At 42.2% G+C, this 23,022-nt stretch overlaps 1 protein-coding gene across 7 annotated transcripts in view; it reads right to left on the minus strand.

Moving 5' to 3' along the window:
- Positions 1 to 23,022, minus strand: part of TAF1D (TATA-box binding protein associated factor, RNA polymerase I subunit D) — a 531,982-nt gene that overhangs the window by 101,377 nt on the left and 407,583 nt on the right. For all 7 annotated transcript variants that reach the window (XM_069614757.1, XM_069614754.1, XM_069614755.1 and 4 more), the window contains 2 exons: positions 21,581 to 21,756; positions 8,399 to 8,456 (listed from right to left, as the gene is read on the minus strand). In XM_069614757.1, coding sequence (XP_069470858.1) covers positions 8,399 to 8,456; positions 21,581 to 21,756 — 234 coding nt within the window. The remainder of the gene's footprint in view (positions 1 to 8,398; positions 8,457 to 21,580; positions 21,757 to 23,022) is intronic.

Genomic DNA, 23,022 nt, shown 5'->3' on the forward strand with positions numbered 1-23,022 from the left:
TCCGTTGTTTCTTGTCTGGATTACCTGTCTGTTTCCTGGCACTTATATCAGCAAGGTTAGTGACTCTGACACGTCTCACTATGTTAATTGACTTCATGTAAATCAGAGAGTTTTTATTGAAATATCTTTTTTCTTTCCTACCCCACAGAGACTGTTAGAATCTAATGTTTATGAAAATAAAAATTAAGTCTATCCCCTGAAGATGGTTCCATGAACCGAAACGCGTCGGTCTTATTCGGGTCATACCTGAATATGAGACTTCATTTATGAACTGTTGAATGATGAAATCCATACATCTAGAGTTTGTTTGCACTGTAACTATTATACAGCTTTGCAATTGTGTTACTCCTTACAAGCGGTTTTTTGCAAACGCTTGTTGCTCTCACCTTTGTTATATTGAATACCTACAAGTGTCCTTTCCATGTGCAAATAGGGAACACTGATTGTACTACTGTTTGCTTACTAATGTACGACTTGTTGGACTCAGAAGATTAAAATCCATAAGTCAGCTCTAGTGTTTTTGTTCTGATTGTTCTATCGGTTTGACCTCCATGACTGTATATTTTATCCTGAATAATACTGCCAAATGCTCTAAATGACCCTTTTTGTTGCAAATAAGAAGTTCACACGTTGTTAACACATCGTAAAATTTACGCCTCTTTTGGCACCAAATGTTTAATGAATTTAAATAGAAATAGAGGGATATCTTTTTCCCTATTTGAGTGCATCTGGGCTAGCTGTGTAGCAATACACAGCTTTGGATTCTTTTGCGAAATTATGGAACTCACTTCCTAACCCTCTAATAGCTGAACCCTCGTTCCTTGCCTTCAAGACCAAGGCCAAAGCTTGGCTGACCGCACAAGACCTGTCCATGTACTAATTGGCACGTTAGCCACTACCTGCATACCTCTCCTACTGTATAAAGCCGATTATGTATATATTTGTATAATTGTATAATAGTTGCCTCTGCTCTACAATCACGTAATAGTGTTCCTGTACATGACTGTAAATTCTTGCTCTTTCCACTATTGTAATTTATCCCTATTGTTCATGCTTGTATTTCTGCTTTGTAACCTAAGTAATGCGCCCGGATGCCCCTGGGCCAGGTGAGCTATATAAATAAATAAAATACAAATACACTGTCTTGCTTCGGAAGAATAGTGTAAACTGACCCGACCCCCCCAAATTCTTTATTTAGTTTTCAAACACCACCCACTAAACTACCATACAATTTTTAAAAAGAAATACAAAACAATACTTCCAAATTGGTCTTGTCTTACACATGCCCTACAATATCCATGAAAGTTATGATGTGGCAGATCTCTCAGAGTTTATTGATCAAATCTTAACAGACCTATTATGATTTGTGGTTGAGGCATGGTTGAGTAGTACTCAAATAATGTTGAAAGGAAACCATGGGTTGACATTGAACAAGCAAGTAGTTCGATTCACTTGAAAAACCTGGTATTGTTACCCGAATACTACATAGTTGGAGAAACATTTTGAAAAGGCTTCCGCTGTATCCATCACCACTACCACTAACGTTGGTTTTTCCCCTGGCTTTGATTCAACAAATGGCAAGATAGAGGCATAACAATATAGGGGCTATTCAATGTCAATCCTCAATTCGATTATTATGCTTGCAAAAACAAAACATATCTATTCATACAAATTTGCGACTTTTGCTCCCCTCGTTAGAAGACTCTTTAAAACACAGATCCAACCCTTGTAGTCAATTATACGGAAATGGGGAAAAAGTGTACCTAAAGATACTACACCTGAACAATGGCAACCGATGTGGACGAGTGTAGCAACTCATTTTCTAGTCTTTAATTGAAAAAAAAGCACATTAAAATAATTTTAGATATTTGCCCCCTGCTAGACTATCACTGAAAGAACTTTCATTAAGGGACAGTTCAGGTGATCAGATTTCATTTAAGAAAACCCTTGAAATTCAGCAGATGTAAAACTCGGCACCCCATAGTTGACAACCAAACTGCAGCAGCGAGCGCTCAACCCACCGAGCTAGCTTGCAGGCCTCTAACTTTGTTTGTCATTGTGAATCCCATCTGTTATGTATGTTCACTCATGGGCTTTGTAAAAGGGGGAGACACTGAGTTAAGATGATCATCACTTCCCACATCCGCTGAATTTCAAGAGTTTTGTTAAATTAAATCTGATTACTGTACTGTGAGGAGTCAGGAATGAAAGTAGGACAAAAGTGTGCCATGTTTTTGGTTAAATAACGTTATTGAAAATAAAAGGGGGTTGAGGAAACGCCTCTATGACCCTAGTCTAAGAGGAATTTCTGTACCAAAAACAAAACTAAGGATCTGTCTCCGTCAGAATGTCCACATCAATTTGTAAATGTCTTTAAACAGGGATGGTTGGTAAAAAGTGTTAATAAAGAAAGAATAAATATATCCAACACAAAAGTTCTCCAAGAACAATGTTCGTTGTTCCAGAGGGTGGTTCCCTTCCACTGGATTCTTCCTTGTTCTTGAGTGTTTCACAAATAACAGTTCTCTGGCCCTTTCTTGGCCAGCAGTCATTTTTACAAAAAACGTGGTTTACTTTATAACTCCTTGTTAGCAAAATCCCTTGTCTAGTTCCTGATATTACCTCTCAGGACTTCTTTGGGATCTTGTATACATCTTTCTATGGCCTGGTATACTCTCCTGCCAGGATTTCTTATTTGTTCACACTTGTATTCATGGACCTTTGCCCTTTTCCAGAATTGCGTATCAATTGTTTTGGATAATGTGTCTTCTTGATATATTATCTTACTCAGGTTTTCTATGTGCTTGTATTGCATCCATTCATATATTTGTAAGAGTTTTGTTTGTGTTTCCTTTCCCTTTGAATAATAGGTCCTTTTGCTCCCTTTCTCTCTGTTATGTTGCATACAAATCTCTGCACTCGGCATGCTTGTTGAAACACCCCGGGGGCCCCACGGTCTTTGGGCGAATTCACCGGCTCTGAACGGCGCTCTTGGATTCTCCCGTCAGTCGATAAAGGATTTTTGCTTGTTTCCTTGTTGCGACTGCTTCATCTTCTACTTCCTTCTCAGCTGCATTAAGTGAAGCGCTGCCGTTGGTAACCTGCGAAAGCCCAGGAGTCGATCACTGGTTCTTGGCATTCCTGCAGCGTGTGCCACGTGTCATTTCCCCAGACTCTCGGCCTCTGCCTTTTGAACTTTTCGGGCTCAGGTGCACGCAAGCAAACACTACAGCGCTCACTGGACTTGCGGCCTCCTGCAATTTGCATTCATTGATTGATCGTCTTGGTCCCAGTATTTTGAGAATTCTGGGACATGGAGTCCATTGTTGTAAATTGTTTCCGACAACTTGAATAAGTATTTTCAAAGGTTTCACAATGTAGACCAAAGGTGGAGAACTGGTCGATAGGTTTGGCCAAAGGGATTTCCCTATTCTCAAGGGGAGAATGAAAACATTAATGCAGCCTTAAAACAGCCGCGGGCGTATACTTAGTATGAATTTTTAATTTGAATAAATTGATAACTAAGTAGACAAAGGCTGCAGTGTATGATCCCTACCACTGAGGCTGCCCATTGGCTTGAATCATAGTTGTAAAAAGAAAATGCGGAATCCATATATTGCACCAGTTACATTTTGTGCTTAATTGTAAGTGTTCAAAGATAAAAAGTTCAGATTTGACAAATTGCCTAATGTGGTTTGTATTGGTTATAATCCACCAAATACAAAGTCTTGTTAAAGGTCAAGTACATATTCAAGGTCAAACGGAGCCATCTTCAGAGAAATTATTTTTGTAGTATCCTTAGTGTCCTCTGTATTAGTTTCACTTCATCAAGTACAAAGTATTGTCAAATTTATATTCAAAGTCAAAGAGACATCTTCAAAGAAATAGTTTTTGTATTATCCTTAATATTCCACAAATTTCGCCTTCTGTATCTTGCTCTGATCATCTAAATTCCCCTATGTATTTAGATCATAGCAATGGTACCACTACTATTGGGACGAGGAAGATTAGGGCTGACTCCACTGAGCTGCCCCTTCAAGGTACTGAGTCGAGGAAGATCAGGACCAACTCTCCTCTAAGTACTGCGATGAAGAAAGAACAGAGTCCTAAACAGACTCTCAGAAAACTAAATTGAACTCTAGTTATCTAGTTTCAAGTAGTTTAAAGGTGGAAGAGGGGCTAACATTATTGTCAGTCCCTACTCTGAGACACCGCAAGCAGAGTTCCTAGGGAAATATACATTATATGAATACCAGTTCCCATTCTACAATATGTCAGACAACTGTTTTTACTTGTGGTACACAAGCAGCAAAACTCCCGAACGACCTCTATGTGTTGGGTTACAGACACTTCTCTCAGGCTGGCAGCTAAGAAATCGTATGCGGTCAAAATAGCACGTACAAATACTAGTTGGTGACTTCCTCCTAACCTAAGGATAAGGATAGAAAGGAACACATGTTGAGCCTCCCTCTGCATGTCTATTTGTATTTCACTATAGTTACTCACCAAACTTTCTGTTCACTTTGCCAAGCGATTTATCTCCCAAAGGACTTTGTTATTTTTGTGCTATGCTAGCACAGCTGAAATAATAGTATTTAAGTATGAACAATTGTAAGTAAAGCCAGAGAGCACTAAAGAAGCATATGTTATCGCCTCTCTCCGCTCGAGTGCTTTGTTTGATGCAAATAACTGTGTATGTGACCATCTTATTCTGTGAAGGTGTCTCATTCTTGGTTTATATTTCAGGCGGGAAAAACCCTTGAGGAGCAGGCTTGCCACCTTGCTGCAATTTGCAACTTTTTACACTCCTTAACCGCACCAGGAAGATCTGAGCGTGCAGCTGCGGACTGTGAAGAAACGGGAAGCGTTCCGGAGCCCCTACATGCTTCACTGGAGTCTGACATGCTGAGAACGAGCAAGACAGAATGCCGGGGTGCAGTAGAGCGCCCCACGATGCAGGCGAGCAGGTAGGCGCTGTGCGGCTCCACAGAAGAGTAGTAGAGCTGCGCAGATCAGCATGAGAACAGGAAACCGCTGAGAAGAGCTGCAAGAAGAGGAACGAAGAACCCGAGAAGAAAGGCGAAGGACCAGGTGCCCCAAAAGAAGGTACAGGGCTGCCGGGACCTCTCAGGATTAAGAGAAGCTGTTGTGAAAGAGTCTGGGACCCACACTTAAGAAACCAATATGAAGGGGTCTAGGATCCGCATTTAAGAAGCTTGTACCAAGGGGTCTGTGACCCACATTTGAGAAAGCCAGACCTTGGCAGGAAAATACACCAGGGTTGCAAAGTGAACAACCAAGAGGAAAGTAAGACGGGGTCTGGGCTCTGTACTTAAGACAGCCCCTGGCAGGAGAGCACACCAGGGCTGTCTTCTGGACCTTAAAGAGATGAATACATTTTAGTTTTGTAGAATTGTGAGGGTAAGAAGTAGGATTTTGACACATGACGCTGGACCTTTTAGTTACGGACATTCTGACATCTTTGTTTTAGTTGAGGAATGGAAATCCCTCTCAGAGTTAGGGTTGGCTAGGTTTCTTTCTTTCCTTTGGTATAAAAGTATTTGCCCAAAAACATGCCTCCTGTGTGTCAGTCTCCTCCTTCCACTCACAGGGACTACTGTCCATGGCCTTCAGCCGTGCCCACTGTCCATGTTCAACCAATAGGTTTCTTTAGGGCCCACTAGCCATGGCCACTTTTTTGTTTCTTAAAAAAAATTACTTTTCCCATTCCTGCAGCACCGGTTAAATTTCCTTTTAAAAATAAATCCTTTCCTGATGCTCGCGGATATGCCATTGAACTACTCGTAACCTGCGTTATCCCGAGGTATAACAGCAGTTATACGAAAATGCATTGAAAAATCCAAAGCTTTTTCCCACCCTCAGAGGCACTCATAAAGTGCCTGCCCCTCTTACCATGTTCCCCCCGCCCCGTTAGGTGCTTTTTCCCCTCCCTAGCCCTCTCCAGTTACACCCCCATCACTCTGTTTCATGTGACATACTTTCATTCCCGCTCGCATCTTCCGTTGTAGCCACGGTTATAAACCCAGTTACTCACAGGTATAACCCAGGTTATGCAAAAATGCTGGAACTGTAACTCTGTCCTTTGACCATGCCCAATTTCACCCAGTGTACTCTTTTTCCCTTCCCACATGTATTCTGATGCCACTTCATCCTTTTTCCTCCCTCAAAATGGCGTTTTCTGCACTTTTAGTTTTCGTCTAACCCAAGTTACAAGGGGCCACACCCTTCTCCGTGAAATATTTTTACAACTACTGGACGGAATAACCCCAGACCCCTCCTGGAAATCGAGTCAACACTTCCTGCCCAAGTTGTTTCGTACCAGGTCCAAATCCATCTAGTTTTTTTTTCTCTATGGAGAAATGAATGGCAGTAGGCCAAAAAATGCGTTTTTTGCTTTCTTAACTTTTTGTCAGGCATACTGCTCACTAAATTCTCGGGGAAATCTGACAATTCAGGTGACTGACTCCGACGACTCTGGTGTTGAAGTCTCACCTGTGACTTGGCATCTGACGTAGGAGCAGATGACTGGCAGCGACAATCCCTCTTCCGAAATTGAGAGTCATGCAGATAAGGGCAACACTCTCTAGACGCCACCCTGTCTGATAGGTGACTTCTCAGGCTGGGCAACACCCCAAGTGAGTCTCCAAAAGTAGGAAAAAAACCTCAGATAGATGGGAAAAACCTATTTCCAGGATACAGAGCAATGCAATGGAAATCTCTGCAGTAGAATGACCTGCAGAAGGCAACAGTGGGGTTCAGAGTCAAGGACAAATAGTAGTTGAAATATATAAAACAAACCATACAGATTAAGGAGAGATAAACAGGGAACCAGGAGGCAAGGAAAGAAGCCAGGAGAAGGATGGATAAGGCATAGACAAGGTCTAGAAGGAACAGAGCGAGAAACTAGCGCTGAGGTAGGGCATGAATACCTTGGCGCTGAGAAGTGGCATCCGGTTCTCGTAGCAGCCTGAGATTGTCTTCTGAAGTGATGTTGGGACACCGCTCACAGCACATCGACATGACGGAGACAAATCACACCTCAGTGTATGGTCAAATGGTAGAGCCATCTTGGAATGGAGCGCATAAACAAGGCAGTGTTGAGGCAATCTCCATCTGGACCACAGGGAGCAACACCTGGAATGAGGTTTTGTGACGCTTTCATTTTTTTTATGAATCTTTCCCAAAATGTCCAGTCTCGGGGGGGCCTGTGACAAACATTTTGTTTGCAAAGCCAAATCCATCATGCAAGTCAACAAAGTTATCCTGCAGTTCAAATTTCGAGTGTCCTATGGAACTTGCTACACACCTTAACTATAGGTTAAGGTGTGTAGCAAGGTGATCATATTTAATGTAATAAAACCCTTCAAATTAAGAAGTTGTGGGAAGTGATGGGGTTTCTCATTCTGAAATATTGATATACTAAAGGATACTTAGGGATACTCTGCTACGAATAATGAATGGATAAGTTAGAGATCAACCATTTGGACAGTATTATTCTGATTTGTATAGAGACCTTTCCTTGCGGTGGAGGCAATGAAAGAACTTCAGTGATTATGTGATACAGTCGGAGCACAGCATACCAAATAACATATGGGAAGAGTAGTACTATGTTCCTTTCTAGCTTGAGCAATGTCAGCTGGGAGCCTGGTCTGGAAAGAAGGAGCAAAAAAATGATATTCTCCAGAAAGGAAATGGAATTATCTAGAGGGGCCAACAGGATCCTAAAGCCAGGGCTGCTGAAAGCCAGGGTGGCAGAGTTTAGGTAGGCATTGCTGTAGAATGTTCAACCTTAAATATGTCCTAGTTAGGGGCCTGCAACATTTGGCTCTACAGATGTTTTGGACTACAACTCCCATGAACCTTAGCCAGCATAATCAATGGTAAGCGATCATGGGAGTTGTAGTTCAAAACAGTTGGAGAACCACAGTTTGCCGACCCTGCAAATGAATGCATCTTGTACTTCAGCAGCCATCTTCCATTGAACATGGTAGTATGCCACAGACTCCAAGGGTGAGCCGCATGAATGATGAAACTTTTTGGGTAGAACCCAAAAGACACCTAAAAAGATGTAATGGAATGTCAATCAAAAAGTGGATTGTGTACGTTTTGGTGTACAATGGGATTTTTTTTCAAAAAGCCTTTGGAAAATCTAATCACCCAGAGCTGGTTAAATATTTGTCCTACATTCAATAACCTAGACGGGATGTTCACATGGGTGATTAAATCTGCATGTGCGATTCCAATGAAAACCTGGTTAAAACCTCAAACTATTTAGTAAGTCATTATAATGGTGGTTCAAGCTCCATCAACTACTGAAGCCCCTTTTGGGTGGTCAATGTGCTTTGCGGCATGGAGAACAAGGCATATTGTTACTCACCACTATTTTAGCATCATACTCTTCTGGGAGTTCAGAATCATCACAGTTGGGGTCCTCACTGAAAGAGTACAACAAAATAAATTGTTAACAGAAAAATGTACACGCACAAAGAAATAAGTGTTTGTTTACTATTGAGATGGCTATTCATAAGCATTTTTTTCAAATCATTATGCTCCTTTTTCAAATGTACATGTGCCTATAGTAGTATATTTTAAAACTACTATCAACAAGGTATATTTTGAATGTAGTTTTGCCCATTTTGCATTATTTAACTTCCAACAGCTTTGGCGCATCAATTAGAAAATAAATACTGAAAGGAAGGTCCATATTTGTCTCATGACTCTTACCCAGCAATTTAGTAGGGCCTTTAAGACTCCAGCACAAGAACTGTGAATCTACCAAAACACAAGCATTTGTGCCATCTTCCAAACACGAATATTCAGTGCCTTCATTACTTAAAATTATTAATTTGTGCAGAAATTGCCATAAACAAACTTGGAGCAAGGCCATAAGGGGTTTAATTGAAAGTATCTAACTCAGAACAAAATGGAAATCGGAAAATGCTAGAGCAGATGAAAAACCAAAAGCGCCAATATTCAACCTGTAATGTGATCTGTAGCTGCAGGTTTGTTTCCTATGGGCTTCACCTGCACAGTCACAAATAATTAAATTCAAGAAGGAAATATCCTTGCGCTTAATAACCAGTAAGTATTTATTTCAGATACTTCAAGATATTCTGCAATGAAAAGTTGAGTTTGCAATTCGTGCATTCTCCTAGAGCTCTTTCCATTTGAATATTCTCAGTATTGTTGATCACATTATATCCTCATTTAGAGTATCCTCATATTTTATTAAAAGGAATATTCTCATATCCCTATGTCTAATCTCATATCATCTTTAGAATTAGTGTGATAACCATATTAACACTAGCCTCATGTACATCTATCGTCTACGTTTTTCAGGAATTATAGTATATTGAGATCTGATTGACCAATATTTAGGTGAATACAATTTACTGTAGAATAAAAATGTGTTTTTATTTAAAGAATCTCTTTTCGTAAAGTATAATTGTTTAAATAGTAATAGAATTTAAGAAAAATCACTATTCTCTTTTCTTGTCAGCAATACATCATTCAAAATATTTTCACAAGCGTTCTTCAGCTGTAAAGATTATAATATATTTAAGTCCAAATGGGATTATCTAATTCCCAGGTCCCACAGCTATTAATTACGTTAGTAGTTATCCCTTTACTATGGGATAAAGTATTGCAGGACATTATTTATGATAATGTTACCATTGCTCATGAGTGTTACCCATTTGAATAGGGATTTTCAAATAAAGAGGACCAAAACTATATATTTTATGTACTGGGTAACTTCTCTCCACTGACAGCATGTACAGTTGCATGCCAAACTCCCCCATGACAGGATAAAAATGAGCGCTTTAATAGCGGACATTGTGACGTCATCGCGCAAAGTAAAAAGGTGCTGCAACGTCATCACGTAACGCTCAAATACCTCAACACCATTCAATCTTAATTGTGCGTTTACTATTCCAAACTGGAATCGTTACCAAATCTTCTTTAAGGGTGAACATTTACAATTATGCTAATGGTATTCTGTTCTACATTTACAATTAAATTCTGAATATTAGTCAAAACGATTTTGTGTTTTTATATTAGGCTACATTCATGTAAATAGCATGTTCACCAAAACAAATTTTGGGTTTCAAAGAATATATTTTTAAAAAAGGTTTACATTTCCAAAAGAAAAGTAATTACTCTTGGACGTGTATGTGTTAATAGTAGTATGCTATGAACCAACAAGTGATATGAGAAAAAATATTAAAATATATGCTGCTGAACTCATCAAATGTGTAAAAGTGAAAAATTGAAATAGCTTATTCACAGAAAGACATACAGTTCATCATCCCGATTTAATTCACTATGACATGTGTCCATCATAGCAATCCATTTTGATTCTTCACGTCGAAGTAGTAGTTGTTCATTTCCTCCTCTAAAATGTATGTGGATTGTCTCCAAACCCAGACATCTAATATCAAAGATGGAGTCATTTTTATGTTCCATATTGCAATGTAGTGACAAGGGATAATTTATTTCTCTTTTGTTAATCACCCTTATGTATTCTTGGATACACACTCTTACTTTTCTAATTGTACTTCCAATGTACCATGGTTTGTACTTGCACTGAATACCACAGATGACAGTTTGTGTTGCAATTGATAAAAAATTTAATCTCTTTTGTTTCGTCATACGGTAAAAAAAAATATTTGTTTATCTGACATATGTTGCTTTGTCCACATTTGTTGTTTCCCTTTGTTGGTGATGGCATTCAAGATAATTTATGTATACCAGTCGTTGGTGGAGGTTTTAAATAACTAGGACTGATCTGATTTATGATTGTTGCTGAACTGTGATATGTTTAATAATGGTTTATTTATTCAGATATTGCTCTACTTTCATTACGTTCCAATTTTGACTTACTTCCTTTATACTTGTACTGTATGTGGTCACAGGACTAACTTGGTCTTCATCGAGTTTCTTTTTTTCTTGTAGAAGGAGACTAATTCTGTGAATTGACTTAGTTTTTTCATATACATTGTGGATATCCTTCTGTTTGTAACCTCTTTTTCCAACTTTCTCTCATTTAATAGTAAGATTCTTCTCAAATTCTGTGTTAACCCTGCAGTTCCACTTGATTCCTAAAAATTACTCATAAGGTATATTCTTAATTATGTTATAGGGATGGTTACTTTTGGCATGTAAAATATGGTTTCCTGATGTTGGTTTAGTAAATAAGGTGGTTTGAATCATGTAATTTTCAATATAAAGTTCCAAGTCCAGAAAGACTATTCGCTCTCTGCTGTGGTTCATAAATTGAATAATGTAATCATTATTAAATAGTGTACATATTGTTAAAGCTTATGCTCATCACCTCTCCATAAAAATAAGATGTCTATAAAATGGCTCCAGTATATATTACCTCTAGTAAAAACAGAATGGGACCAAGCGTGTTCAGTTTCAAATGATCCCATAAAGAGCAAGCCACCCATTCGTTTTCAAAAATTGATTAGCCAAATTTGCTAAATAACAAGTTTTTGATTAGCAAACGGATTAGCAATTTTGTACTAATATTGTTACTGTCACCAGAAGTTATTTGTACCGAAGACATGAAATGAGCAACAATACAGCAGTTTTGCGTACAGCTGAAACAAGACAGTTAGAGGAGACGTGGTCGGGTAACTTAATTTACCTATCCAACCTAAGAGAAATGCACTCGACCCATAGCATGATTACATTTACCCTTTTTACTGACTTAAAAATGTCCTTATCAGTATGAAGATGCGTTACGTTATTCTGTTTTTTTTGTTGTTTCTATTTTTTGTGTAGCGCCCCGATGCCTGCAGGCTTTCGGTGCTTAATAAATAAACGAAATAAAGCAGGGTCCCATGGAAGTATGGGTTTTCCTACAAATAAAATAAAGAAATCTACTGGATTCCTAGTTTCGACATTCTTACCCTGAGAAGTACCACTGTACCAACCAAAATAAACATGAATAGACTTATCACCAGGGGAAACAAAACAGGACTGCCCGCTATCCCCCCCTCCTATATGCTATTTTTCTGGAACCACTACTAATCAAAATAAGGGAAGCTATCCACATCAAGGGGATAGAAATGGCAGGCAGACAGCACAAGGTAATTGCCTATGCAGATAATATGCTATTGGCCCTTGAGGATCCGGGAAAGTAACTGCCATATGCATTGCATGAGCTAGAGGAATTTGGGGAGATCTCAGGCCTAAAAAAAAATAGGAAAAAGTCGGAAATACTGCTCTTAGAAGGGGATAGAGAGGCTCTGGAGAGGGAGGCGGGTCTGATAGGCCTGAAAGTTGCGGAAGAAGGTATCAAATACCTGGGTATAACACTCACGCACAGGGTGGTTTCTTTATACAAATCGAACTACCCCCCACTGCTTTCCAGAGTGAAAAAAGACCTGGAAAGATGGTGTCCGCTAATGATTTCATGGTGGGGAAGAATTCAATCAGTGAAAATGAACACTCTCCCCAAGCTGCTTTATTACTGCCATGCTCTCCCGATTTCTGTCCCTAACTTGTTCTTCAAAGCTCTATCCAAGACCGTCTCGTCAAGAAGCCCCCAAGGGTAGCAAGAACCGTCCTCACAGCACATGTCAGAGAGGGGGGACTCACTTCCACACTTCAAAAATTACTACCAGGCGGCGCAATTGTGGGTGCTGAAAGAATGGCTGGGGGATGACCAACAAACGATCTGGATAACCCAGAACAGGGCGGTAGCGAGAACCCCATAAGAGGAGGTCTTATGGAAATCCAAACATAGACACCTTTATCTCTGCATTAGTGAGGTCATGAAAGCAACATTAAATGCCTGGGACGAACAAACACGGAAGGGCACCGTGACCACGGTGACCGCCCCATTCACGCCTATCTGTAGGAATCCTCAATTCCTACCGGGACAAGAACAAGGAGCCTTCGAGAAATGGGAAGACGCAGGATGCAGGAAAATAGGGGAAATGTTTCATGACAGAGAAATAAGAACATTCACAGAATGCAAAACGGTGTGGAACCTCACAACAGCGGATAGGTTCAAATATGAACAACTCAGACACGGGTTATCAACGCCAGAAATTGCACAGGCGGCCACCAGGGAACTGACCACATTCGAAAAATACCTCCTAACTAACTCAGGCGACAAGAAGCTGGTCTCCTCACTCTACAACTTTATCAACACACAAGATGAGAGAATAAAATGGGCCTACATGAAAAGATGGGAAAGATCTCTAGGGGAAGAAATTCCTAGAAACAGTGGCTGGCGCTGTGGGCGGACATCCCTAAATCGACACGAGCAGTGCAGACAAGGGAAATGTGGATAAAAATAGTCACCCAATGGCACTACGCACCAGAGAGGCTCAACAACATGTACCCGCAAACGTCAGACCGCTGCTGGAGGGGCTGCCCTGAAGGCGGCACTTGGAGACACATATGGTGGGACTGTCAAGGGTTCAAAGGATTCTGGAAAGAAATTATATCGGAAATGAAAAAGATGTTCCCTGAGGCGGACCAGCTGGCAGAGAAAGTGTGGTTATGCAGGTGGAAAGACCAACAGGCCAAGAGATACAGCAAGGCGCAATGGAGAAGTTTCATGGTCCTGGTCATTGCGGCCTGGGCAACAATTGCACAGAAATGGAAGAAGCAAGACCCACCACTAATATTCACTTGGTCTCAGGTTCAGGCTGTTTAGTGTCTACAATTGTACCCGTATCACTCTCCCGCTCCTCACCTGAGGTTTCTGAGTTGGAAAGTCTCCACAGATCTCGCTCCAGGTTCTTGGGTTGTTCTTCTTCACCGTCTTGCCCTTTTGTTTGAAGAGCTAAGGCCGAGCTCCCAGTAAGGCAATATGCCCGGCAAAGGGGACTCTGGGGAGCCCACCCCAAACCAGGGAAAATCCGCAGCAGAAAAACCCTTGGTAGTTTCAGGTGAGTTGGTATGTTCAAATAAGTATTCACAATCCTTCTTGGAATCCCACTTCTTGGGAGTACTACATATACCAGAATGCACTTGGGTTCAATGTCTATGCTTTGGAAAAGATTCCAAGAACTCCGTGAGCAAGGTTGAGTAAATAAACAGAAGGGGGGGCGACAGGTCAGAGGAAGCACACAACTCAGGGGACACGAGTTGAAAGTGGCAGCTGCTTGTAAAAGCGTGTGTTAGAAAAGAACTGCAGATAGCAAGTTCACGCTTGCTGAGTAATGGCCCCAGAGTGAACACAGGTGTCTGCTGACTCCAGCAAAAATAACAGATACACACGATGGGAAGGTAGCAAGAAAGCGCGAGCAGGGAAAGGTCAAAAATAAAGAAGAAAAATGCCCCGCAGGGAGCGCTACGGCAAAATGCACAATAAAAAGCTTGTAAACAAACAGTGTAAAGGCAAAAGGGTGGAATAACAAGGAGTAGCACTAGACAGGAGCACTGTCAACTAGCGTTGGGAAAGAAATCAGTTGCAACGCACCGGTTGCCACACCTGACAGCTAATTATAGCCTCTGTTCCAGCGAGGCTAGAACGTAACATCCAGTTAAAGGAGGAGCTCAGTCCTTCTTCCATTGCTTCCATCTCTCCCACAGGCTCCATGGGTGTTTCATGACAGTATGACCCCTTCTCAACGGCCTTCCTCCAGGTTTACCCGGATACATCCGATGTAATCTTTGAATGAGTCTAGGTGCTGATATGTTGCGAATCGGTTCCCATGAGCTTTCTGACCTGGGATATCCTTTCCACAACACAAGGTACTGTAATGTACCATTCTTGTATCTGGAATCGAGCAATCTAGAGACTTCATATTCCTTATCCACATCAAGGGGCTGGCAGTTCGCCTTCTTCATCTTTCTAGCATGAGGATCTGGTACATATGCCTTCAGTAAAGATGTGTGGAATACTTGATGGATTCTCCTCAGCTTGGGTGGTAGAGCTAAACGAAAGGCAACTGGGTTTATCTTTGCCGTTATCTTAAAAGGTCCAATGAATCTAGGTGAGAACTTGCCATGATGTACCCATCTGGGTAAAAACTTAGTCGACAACCATACTTTCGTATCAATTTCCCATGAGGGGTAAGGTCTTTGCTTCTGGTCTGCCCATCTCTTGTAGTCTTCACAAGCCTTTTGTAGATTGGTCTGGGATTCCTTTTGTCGGTTCCGTAGGTTGTTCAGAAGTGTTTCCACAGAGGGAACATTAGAAGAGACATGTCCGAACACTGGTATGTGTTTTGGATCGTAGCCATAGGTACAATGAAATGGACTCATACCTATGGTTGAATGTCTTGTGTTATTGTATGAAAATTCAGCCAGGGGTAGAAGATGATACCAGTCATTCTGTTCTTGATTACAGAAGCATTTGATGTATTGCTCCAAAGTGGCATTTAGGCGTTCGGTCCGTCCATTGCTCTCTGGGTGGAATTCTGAGGACAGGGATCTTTATCTCCAACAATTTACAGAGACATGTCCAGAATTTGGATGTAAATTGTGTGCCTCTGTCAGAGACTATAGTGTTGGGCACATGTAGGGCAGGTAGTGACATACTCTAACATCCTTGGTGATCGTAGGCCACCAGAAATTAGTCAGTCAGTTCCAGGGTAGCTTTCTGTCCTTTATGTCCAGCGGTGGGAAGGTCGTGACACCATGACATAGCCAGATCACGTAACTCCTGAGTTGGTAGATATAGGGATTCGTCTTTAAAGAGGTAGTCGCCCTTGCGTAGAGGTCTTGGATTGGTCTGTTGTCCCTGCTCCCTTTGAGCTGCTTGTACTTGTTGGAGGAAGGAATTTACTGTGTTAATGAATCTTTTTCATGCGAGTAAGATTTCATGGCCTTGAAATCCCTCTGTATCTTCTCCCATGCTTCGGGATAATGCATCCGCCAATTGATTGTCTTTACCAGGCAAATAAGTGATTTCAAAATCGAACTGGGAAAAGAAGTAAGCCCATCTTGCATGTCTAGAATTTCGACATTCCATCTGCTGAAGGACCTTTAGGTTCCGATGATCGGTACATACTTGGAATGGGTAAACTGCTCCTTGAAGCAGATGCCTCCATTCTTCACAGGCTTGTTTTATGGCCAAAAGCTCCTTTTTAAGTACAGAATAATTCTGTTCGCTCGGACTGAGTGTTCTAGAAAAATATGTGATGGGATGTTCCAACACGTCCTCTTTTCTCTGCAACAGAGCTGCTCCAATTGCACCACCTGAAGAGTCTTTTTTGACTATAAAAGGCTGGGATTGGTCTGGTGGCCTGAGAATAGGAGCTGAAACAAATGTTTCTTTAAGTTGTCTGAAAGCTTGCTCTGCCTTTGTATCCCATACAAACTTGACCCCTTTCTTGAGTAGGTTCGTGATCGGGAGCACTATGTCTCTTTGGGATGAATTTTCTATAAAAGTTTGAGAGTCCCAGAAATCTCTGTATGTCCTTGACACAAGTGGGTACAGGCCAATGTGAGATGGCCTTAGTCTTGGCTGGATCCATTTGCATCTTGTCAGCTGAAAGGATAAACCCCAGGTAAGGAACTGTGTGTTTCAAAAACGCATTTCTCTGGCTTAGCTAGCAGATGGTGTTGTCTCAGTCGTTGTAAAACTTCCTTAACATGTTGAGGATGTTCTGCTAGGGAAGTTGAATAAACGAGTATATCATCTAGATAAATCACTACTGTATTATACAGCATATCTGCACAGATCTTATCCATAAAACGCTGGAACTGTGCAGGAGTGCTGACCAACCCAAACGGCATGACCCTGTATTCGTAGTGGCCCAGAGGAGTTCTAAATGCCGTCTTCCATTCGTCTCCTTCACAAACTCTTAGAAGATGATAGGCCCCCTTGGAGATCAAGCTTTGTGAATACACAAGCCCCTTGGACAGCCTCTATGATGTCTTTCATCAAAGGCATGGGATATCTATCCCGTACTGTAAGGCTGTTTCCCTTCTTGGAAATAAAAAAAGAGAAGCTCCGGCTGAAGAGGATGACTCTCTGATGAGGCCATTTTGTAAATTGGTTGCCAAATATTCTTTAAGTGCTTCCTTTTCAGGTAAGGAAAGCGGGAACATCCTACCAAATGGCACTACTGCATCAGGCACAAGATCAATCTTACAGTCCTCCTTCCGATGGGGCGGAAGGCTTTGTGGTTGAGTGTCTGCAAACACATCAGAGAATTCCTGATATTGTATTGGAACTATGTTGACACTGCAGGAAGTATCTTGAAGGGACGCATGTATCAGAGGAGGTGCTTCCACCGGTACTAAACAATTCTGCTCGCAATATTGAGACTGAAATCCTACTGTATTAAGTCTACAATCAATACAAGGGTTGTGCTGTCTGAGCCAGGGGATTCCCAGTATAACCGGGAAATGAGCGGCGCGTATTAAATCGAAAGTCATGTATTCTTGATGAGCAGCCATCCTGACTCTTAATTCCTGGGTTTCATGAACAATAGGACCCGAAGTTAGAGGTGTGCCGTCAACCCCTTCCACGGGTATTGGACGTATCTTTTGGCGCCTGGGGATTTGATGTTCTCCTGCCCATTTGTCATCAATAAAATTGCCCGCGGCACCGCAATCCAGCATTGCCAAACATTCCACCGGGCTTTATTGTTTCCAGTCTAAGTGGATCTTAATGACCATCAGGTGTCATGATTCCTGCCCCTCATGTCCCCAGCCCTTCAAGATGTCAGGTTTGAGCCAGGCCATGATCACCTACATGGCCCTCATGGGCCTATCCATCCCTCCAAAGACCCACTTGGAGTCAGACTTGGCGCTTGTGGCACCAGACTCACTCACTCCCATAGGATAACATTGGGGATTGGACTTGTAGTGCATTGATGGGGACAAGATGGATGCCCCCACATATTTCGGTTCCCAGAACTGCATGTGCGGTCTAGTCTTTTGGGTGTGGTTTAGCCCAGAGACACCTGGGATACCCAGAGACTATTTAAGCCACACCCAGGCTGAGAAACATGCTTTGCGTTTTCTGCACTTGCAGCGTGACACTCACCGTGTTCGGATCGGTCTCCTGTAGGCCTGCATCTTTCTTTTGCGCTCAGCTCCTGCAAGAACAAGAACACTGTTAGGAACAGCCTTACCTTGCGGCGCTTCTGCTCATCATTCATCGATCCTTCTGTTCTGCGGGCATCTTCGGCGGTGTCATTCCCATCCCGGCACGCCGCTTCCTAAGAAAAAGGGAAAAGAACAGAAAAAAGACATTAGTAAGCATTCTGCAAATCTTCGCTTATTTTTAAATACTGTACGAGCTTCAAACTGAATCCCAGCCGCTCTGGGGGAACTCTGTCTCCGGAACTTCTCATCCATCTGCAAGAGGGAAAAGACACTCCAGGTTAGCGTGGAAACATCTAGAGGCGCCGCATACCGCGCTTACCCACCGCATTTGTTCTTCATAACCGGCATCCACGCTGAAAACGTCGCGGCACCTAAAAAACACAGAAAAAGAACTCAGTTCAATGCAAGTACGATAGGGGTGCATCGCGCTCTCACTAACCTTCAGCGCTACTCATCTCAGCAGCACGCCGCCATCCCCAGATGCCGGCCATCATCTAAGGAAGGAAAGGAACGAAGTTAGAGAACTGTTCAAAAGACTCATTATACTTACCTGTTGGATTCTTGCCAGTGAAGTAACTAAGCAGCAACGAGCCTGCATCAATCAACGCGCCCCTGCGCTGAAAGGAGGATGGAAAGCACACTATCCAAGAAAACAAGGTGAGCTGTGGATCAAAGGGAAGGGTTGGACCCCGGGGAAGAAGGGGTTCAAGCACACAGAGACAATATGGAGTTAAACTCTACCAATTCTGTGTTTCAGGCCCAGTCTCCAGTCGAATAGCCTCCAGGGAAGGGTTCGAGGTCGTAAGAGGTCAGAACAGGCTGAGTGATGTCCCTGTGGATAACAGGTAAGCGTTACATCATGCTGCATTTATTGATCATAGCTGGTGGAGTAGTTTCACAGGGATTCACTGTAGACACCCCTCCCTTTTCCCTGTTCAAGGTCGGGGTTTGTCGTTTCCCTGTCACCTGGGTGGAACTTCAGGACAATCCCGTAATAAATGTGTATCGGATCCACAGTACATACACAGTCCTAGATCCTTACGCCCCTTTCTTTCACTAGCAGTGAGGGGGCCTCTGGCCGTACCAATCTGCATAGGCTCATCTGCAGACCCTTTTTCAGGTAAGGGAGGGAGGTGAGGAATGGGTACAGTAGATCTGGGTCTCTTCCTTTCTGCCTTCCTTTCGGCCATACAGAACTCAATTTGCAGAACTAAGGAGACTAGTTCCTGAAACGTAGAAGGTCTGGCGACACAAGCTAATTCATCCTTGATATCGCCATGAAACCACGACGGAATATGGCTTGCTGTGCCGTCTCAGGCCAAGCTGCTTCTGTAGCGACCCACTGGAAATTGGTCACATAGGTTTGAACATCAGCTGGTCCTTGGCGTATGTCTAATAAAGTTTCAAAAGTAGAGTACAGAACTTCGGGTCTCTCAAACCTATCCCGGAAGCGTTGAACAAAATTACTGTAATCATTGAGGGCTGGGTCAGAGTCGGTAACTAGTGGCATAGCCCATGCCAACACATTCCCCACCAAGTTAGAAATCAAAAATCCCACCTTGGCCCTATCCAGTTCATATGTTTTCGGGCGAAAGGTATAGTGTACCAAACAGGCACCCAAGAATTCCTTCATTCTTCTGGGATTGCCGTCAAACTTGCCACAAGGTAATGCAATGGGAGGTAGATCCCCTCGGTTATCTTCTCTCTGTTGTACCTGTTGTCGCAGAGCTGTATTATCAGCTCTTAGTGACTGTACTTCCACTGTGAGGGCTTGAATAGCATTAACCATTTCCTGGTATTGCTCAAGGCTTGCCATGTTTTCTGGGCGTTGCAATCTCTCAGGTTCGGGCTGTTTAGTGTCTACAATTGTACCCGTATCACTCTCCCACTCCTCACCTGAGGGGTCTGAGTTGGCTTCCGAAGGCTAGTCTGAAGAAGTCTCCACAGGTTTCTCTCTCCAGGCTCTTGGGTTCTTCTTCTTCACCGCCTTGCCCTTTTGTTTGAAGAGATAGGGCCGAGCTCCTCCAGAGGCCACTTTGCCAGTAAGGCAATATGCCCAGCAGCGGGGACTCCGGGGAGCCCACCCCAAACCAGGGAAAAGCTGCAGCAGAAAAACCCTGGGTAGTTTCAGGTGAGTTGGTCTGTTCAAATAGGTATTCACAATCCTTCATGGAATACAGCTTAAGTTCATATAAGTATTCACAATCCTTCTTGGAATACTGTTCAGTAAGTGGGTAATTCGCAAACCTTCTTGGAATCCCACTTCTTCGGAGTACTACATATAGCAGAATGCACTTGGGTGCAATGTCTATGCTTTGGAAAAGATTCCAAGAACTCCGTGAGCAAGGTTGAGTAAATAAACAGAAGGGGGGTGACACAGGTCAGAGGAAGCACACAACTCAGGGGACACGAGTTGAAAGTGGCAGCTGCTTGTAAAAGCGCGTGTTAGAAAAGAACTGCAGATAGCAAGTTCACGCTCGCTGAGTAATGGCCCCAGAGTGAATGGAGGTGTCTGCTGACTCCAGCAAAAATAACAGACACACATGATGGGAAGGTAGCAAGTAAGCGCGAGCAGGGAAAGGTCAATCAATAAAGAAGAAAAATTCCCCGCAGGGAGCGCTACGGCAAAATGCACAATAAAAAGCAGGGAAACAAACAGTGTAAAGGCAAATGGGTGGAATAACAAGGAGTAGCACGAGATAGGAGCACTGTCAACTAGCGTCGGGAAAGAAATCAGTTGCAACGCACCGGTTGCCACACCTGAGAGCTAATTATAGCCTCTGTTCCAGGGAGGCTAGAACATAACGTGCAGGTAAAGGAGGAGCTCAGTCCTTCTTCCATTGCTTCCATCTCTCCCACAGGCTCCATGGGTGTTTCATGACACTTGGCTGCAGAAGGTCTGGCCATGGAAAAGATCACGCACCACCTACAGGGCTCGAGCGAATCCTTCATGAAGGAATGGGGGGGTGGTTTGGAATATCTACAATCGGACTATATGGAACAATGGTGTCCGCACAACATTAGACTTAGACATATTTTTCTCAAACAGTCCCGAGAACAGATGGAACAATGAGCAAGTCTTCCGGAGGGGGGGTGGGTAGGGAAGGGGGGGATCTTTAGGGGTTGTTTTTGCATTATGTTTACACTGTAAATCAATAAAAACAAGTTTAAAAAAAAATCCAGAAATTCTTACCTATTGGCTCTAAGAGATTTTTGAGCAAGAGTTGATATGCAGTTTTTCTCCAATGGAAAAACAAGTGGTGGGGCACAGCACCACTGGTCATAACAGAGAAGTCATTGCTGAAGTTGGCATGGTAATGCACGGAACCCCTTTTTGGCTTTTCACTAGTATTCAATCGTTCACATTACATGATATATTATGGAATACATTCAACTGAGTACATTACAAGGAATACATTAAACAAAGGGTAAGACATGCTTTTGGATAGTAACACATTTAACAGCAAATTAAAACAATAACAATTGTGAGGTGCCGATCGTATGCATTTTTTATATATATTTGTCAACTTACTTAGACTCAGCTATGGGAGAAATGGGTCCTTCATCATCTACATAACTATATCTTCGTTCTTCCATATCTTGATCTTTTGATTCTTTGCAAACATTTAGATTTTTCAAAGATGTTTGGAGATGGCGATCATATTTCATTCTCTTCATTTGGTGCAAAAATCCCCATATAGATGCTTGCTAGTTATAAAAAAAAAGCAATATTTAGTTCTCTCAAGATGTTCACACGAAAAGCTTACAGAAGTATGCAATCATTTTATTACACAGTATATAATGTTGCCTTGCTTAAACAGGGATATGGCATTGCTTTTCTAGCTGGGGGGGGGCTGCACTTGCTGGGAGTCTTCCATTGTTTTTCATTTGTCAAATAGTTTTGATCCACATACAGCATATTTGTTAGTCTTCAAAAAAAGTTTCTTTATATGTATTTGATAGCAGATGCTTTTATTTTAAACTAGCTGATATACCTGGCGTTGCCCGGGATTTTCTTTTCTTATCAGGTCTATTTGTTAGAAATAGCTTAAGGTAGCTTTACGTCTTTTGGAAAGGCTCCATAAGAAAGGTGAAATGAAAAATTCACTTAATTTTTGATTATTTCCCAACTAAATAATGTTTTCTCATAAGACTATTCAACACAATGTACTGTTCTTCTTAAAAAAGTCATTCTGAAACATATAACTACGTGAGAACATGGAGATTTCTGAGCAGCAAGATGGGTGACTTGATGCAGACAGTGCAAACAACTATGGACCTAAAGTTCAATATTGCTAAAGTACATGTTCATTGTAAGGCTTGTTTTTAAACAACATGTTTTGTTTCCCTTCCCGGTGAACACTGTTGCTTCAATTATGTTAAGCATCAATTTAATGCATAGCCTTGTGCAATTACACAGCTTAGGTGGGTTGAGATTGCGAAGCAGCAGCATGATTGACCCAACTTTCAGTCGAGGGTGATGTGGTGGCATTCTCAGGGGCCAGGGGTCGAGCGAGTTGAGGAATTCTGATAGATAGTTTACGGCTTCGTCTGCATCCACCACCTTATCGATTGAGTTGTACTCAATAACTGTGCCCGGAAGCATATCCTGAATTTGATCCTAGGGCCTGGACCTCGAGTTTTGTTCCTCGTGTCGGAACCGGTCCTTCTATGACCACATTGATGTTTTGCCAATTTCAGGCAACTGTCTCATGTGTGAAGGTGCTGAAATCCAGGGAAAGGGGTGGGGTGTCCAAATCTCATGTAGCTAGTAATGTCAAGGGTCCTAACAGGCAACTATGCAAAATTTGGTGCAGCTTGGTGAAACAGTGTGGAATTGTATAAGGAACAACGCTTCGCCAAGCCACCAACACACATTTTGACGTGCTGAAATCCGGGGAATGGGGTGGGGTGTCCAAATGTCATGTAGCCAGTAATGCCAGGAGGGTGCTAACACAGGTAACTATGCAGAAT

This window comes from Ambystoma mexicanum, chromosome 9 (genome assembly GCF_040938575.1).
Source record: "Ambystoma mexicanum isolate Mex_15411 chromosome 9, UKY_AmexF1_1, whole genome shotgun sequence".
Lineage (NCBI taxonomy): Eukaryota > Metazoa > Chordata > Amphibia > Caudata > Ambystomatidae > Ambystoma > Ambystoma mexicanum.